Raw genomic sequence first — 3,105 nt, forward strand, 5'->3', positions numbered from 1 at the left:
TTTTGGTTATCTCACTATTATTGAATTAATTTTACACTTGTGTTATTGGCTGATTTTTGAGTCTCTCTTACCATGGCTATCATGCATCCTGTTTCGGCGGATATTCCTAGTTTTTTTTAATAATGGGTGACATCAATATACAGATGAAGTAGGGTGTGCAGTGTGCGAGATAAGCAGTTTAGTGAGGATATGCTCATTCTGGATGTAACTTTGGAGATTATTCCTTCACTATCATACATTCTGCTTATCTCCAAATATGAACATATATACTCTACAATCATATAATCAATTTGGCACCAATCATTTTTCTTCTCGCATGGACTAAATTTCATATTTGTACCTTGTAGTCTCTTTCTGATTTCGTAGACATTCATGGAGCAGTGAAGCCTGGCACCTATAGAGTTGAGTGTTTCTTTTTCTATATTTTCATTCACTTATTTATGCCATGGGTTTTGACAATTTTGACACTAAAGTTGTTCTCTATGGTCAGCTGTGGTATTTCGTATAAAAGTTGATTATGTTGTGCTTTTATTACCTTGAGTTTTATGAAGGGTGTCTATATTAATTCTTGACTGCATATGTTCTAACTGACTTGAATGAACCTCAATTTTTTTGTTTACTTGGGAGAAAAAACCACTACTTATGGTTCATCAAACTACTGTCTTTTGTGATCCATTAGTTTTGTGTTCTTTCTGCAAAATATATCCTGAAATACAAAGGCTTAAATGATGACATCACATTTTTTCCCATTTTGTTTAATAAAATGCATTTAGTTGAAACAAATTTTGTGTTACTAGGACAGTATATCTAGATCATATGATCTATGTGACTAAGATAGTAAGATACATAAAATGATTTTGATAAACTGCATTTAGTTGAAACAAATTGTTTCAGGAGTTGATTTAGCATTTTAGTTTCTTCTAAGTACCCTGGTCTGTATCTGTATATATAGATTAGGACAAAACAAAACAAGATTTCTCAGTTGAAAGAGATTAATGTGGTTGGTCCTTTCTCGAGTAACATACATTCATTAGACACTATCTGTCTATAGAAATCACCCCCTTAGCTTTTCAAAAATTATATTCCGATGGCAGTTAGGTAAATGTGGTTGGTCCTTTCATGATCTTTCTGTAATTTCCTATTGCATCATTCATTGCAAATTTAGAGCGATTAGGTAGAGAATAAGTACCATTGATTTGAAATTAGTGGAATAAGGGGTGGAAAGGTTATAGGTGCATCTTAAACTATGTCGAGGTCAACTCAAACTATGGACAAGGGCTCCATTCCCTCCTCCATACTTAAGTTATAAGTTAATGAAAAATGTTACTTAATCCTAACATAACAAAGATGTATTTTACACTTATTTGATAGAAATAAAAGATGATATTGATGCTAAAGCACCATTTAAGTCATTAACTAACTTTAAGAATTTTAAGAATAGACTACTGTATCAAAGTCTATGTGGTGGTTCCTTTTGTTTTTATTTTACACTTTTATCTAATTTTGGTACATAAGAGGCTTAAACATCTCAGGAGCAGCTCCTCTTGTCCAGTTTCTTCATCAACACCATTTTTAATTTTGAAGAACTAACAGTTAAAAAAGCAGCAGCAAAAATATAAAGAATACGCATAGGTTGAGGAACTAACATATGAAATTTATTATTGACATTAAGACACTTCTCCAGTTTTGAAACAATACAAATTTCTGGTGTATGTACTACATATCATTTTATTCTGAAAACACTCCTGCAACTTGAAAGATAATAATAAATACTAAAACCATAAGCACCTGTAAAATTACAGGTGCAACTTTATTCATGAAAAATCCTTTCTGCAATTAAAGAAAACCACACATACTATAATACAGGTTTATTCATAAAACAACCTTCCACACTTACTGCAGAAATATAGGCAATTTATTCATGCACACTACTACACTCCAGCAAAAGAAGAAAATCTTTCCATTAGTAGTTGCTGCCATGGTGCTATCCACTTGTATTTTCATTGTATTCTGGGGACACACGAAAATTTTGGAAGCAATTAGAGATTGGAAGAAAATTAAAGACAATCAAAGAAAAAAAAAAGGACAATTATGTCAAACATTTCCTAGTTCTGTCTCATTACAAAAGAAATATAAAATTCTTAGAAACATGGTACTTCTATTTTCAAGCACTCGAAAGCTTTCCTTCCTTGCTTACTGTCCTCATCATGTTATAACATGGACCAATCCACAAGCTAAGTTGAACCCCTTATTGTCTATAATATATAAGATGGCTTTCTACCCCAACTCACACACAAGAACCTTAGGCAACGACACACCCAAGAACATTGAAAAACCAATATCTTCGGCACTGAGGTGGCGTGGAGTAGCATTTTCAAGTAGGTTTACGAACCTAAAATTATCTTGATTCTTGTATTAATGTTCAAATCTTCTTACAAGCACTCTCCTAAGGAAAGGACTGAAACTCAAGATAACAACCTTACCATATTGTGCCAAGGTTAGACCTCTTATTTTCCACCCAAAAATAAAATTTTACCTATTATATCAGGTTCCTAACTCACTTTCCTTTATCACAAAACTAACATATTATATATGCTATATATATTTATGCACTATTTCCATAAAATGGAAAAAAAAAAAAATAGCAGGAAAATTATAGTACTCACCGGCATTTCAACTTTGCTGGGCTGTTTCTTCTTGAGCATACCATTAGCATTCTAGCCTATCACTGGCAGTTCCCAAATTTTTCAAAAGGGCAATTGTTAAATAGTGAATTTAGGTGAAATGACTGTTGATTAATATAAGCATTAAGCAAATGATGTAAGCTCCTTTGGATTGCCTTCTCTTTTTTTCATTATAAAAACTTAAAAAGAGTACATTTTTATGATTTCTTTCTTGCTCTTTCTTATTTATCCAAACAGACTTGATTTAAAGAATATTAATAAAATGCATATTTTTTAATTTGTTATCAGCTTTTCAGGTGTTCTTATCTTCCAAATAGTAAGCCACTAGGATTGGGTTGGGCCAGTGACAAGAGGTTTTAGTAAGATGCGTGAAGACCAAGTTCAAATCCCAACATTGTTCCGATTCCAAGAAAAAAGAAAA

The 3,105-nt window shown here is 32.4% G+C and overlaps 1 protein-coding gene across 4 annotated transcripts in view; it reads right to left on the reverse strand.

The window, feature by feature from the left end:
- Positions 1,634–3,105, reverse strand: part of LOC107624875 — a 21,408-nt gene continuing 19,936 nt past the window's right edge. For 3 of the 4 annotated variants that reach the window (XM_016327348.1, XM_021115405.1, XM_021115406.1), the window contains exons 10-11: positions 2,667–2,728; positions 1,634–2,010 (exon numbers count right to left, since the gene is read on the reverse strand). In XM_016327348.1, the coding sequence (XP_016182834.1) occupies positions 2,710–2,728 (19 nt within the window). In that variant the 3' untranslated portion in view covers positions 1,634–2,010; positions 2,667–2,709. Of the gene's footprint in view, positions 2,020–2,666; positions 2,729–3,105 lie in introns of all 4 variants that reach the window. The other variant, XM_016327346.1, reaches the window with a different exon arrangement.

Source organism: Arachis ipaensis, chromosome B02, assembly GCF_000816755.2.
Source record: "Arachis ipaensis cultivar K30076 chromosome B02, Araip1.1, whole genome shotgun sequence".
Lineage (NCBI taxonomy): Eukaryota > Viridiplantae > Streptophyta > Magnoliopsida > Fabales > Fabaceae > Arachis > Arachis ipaensis.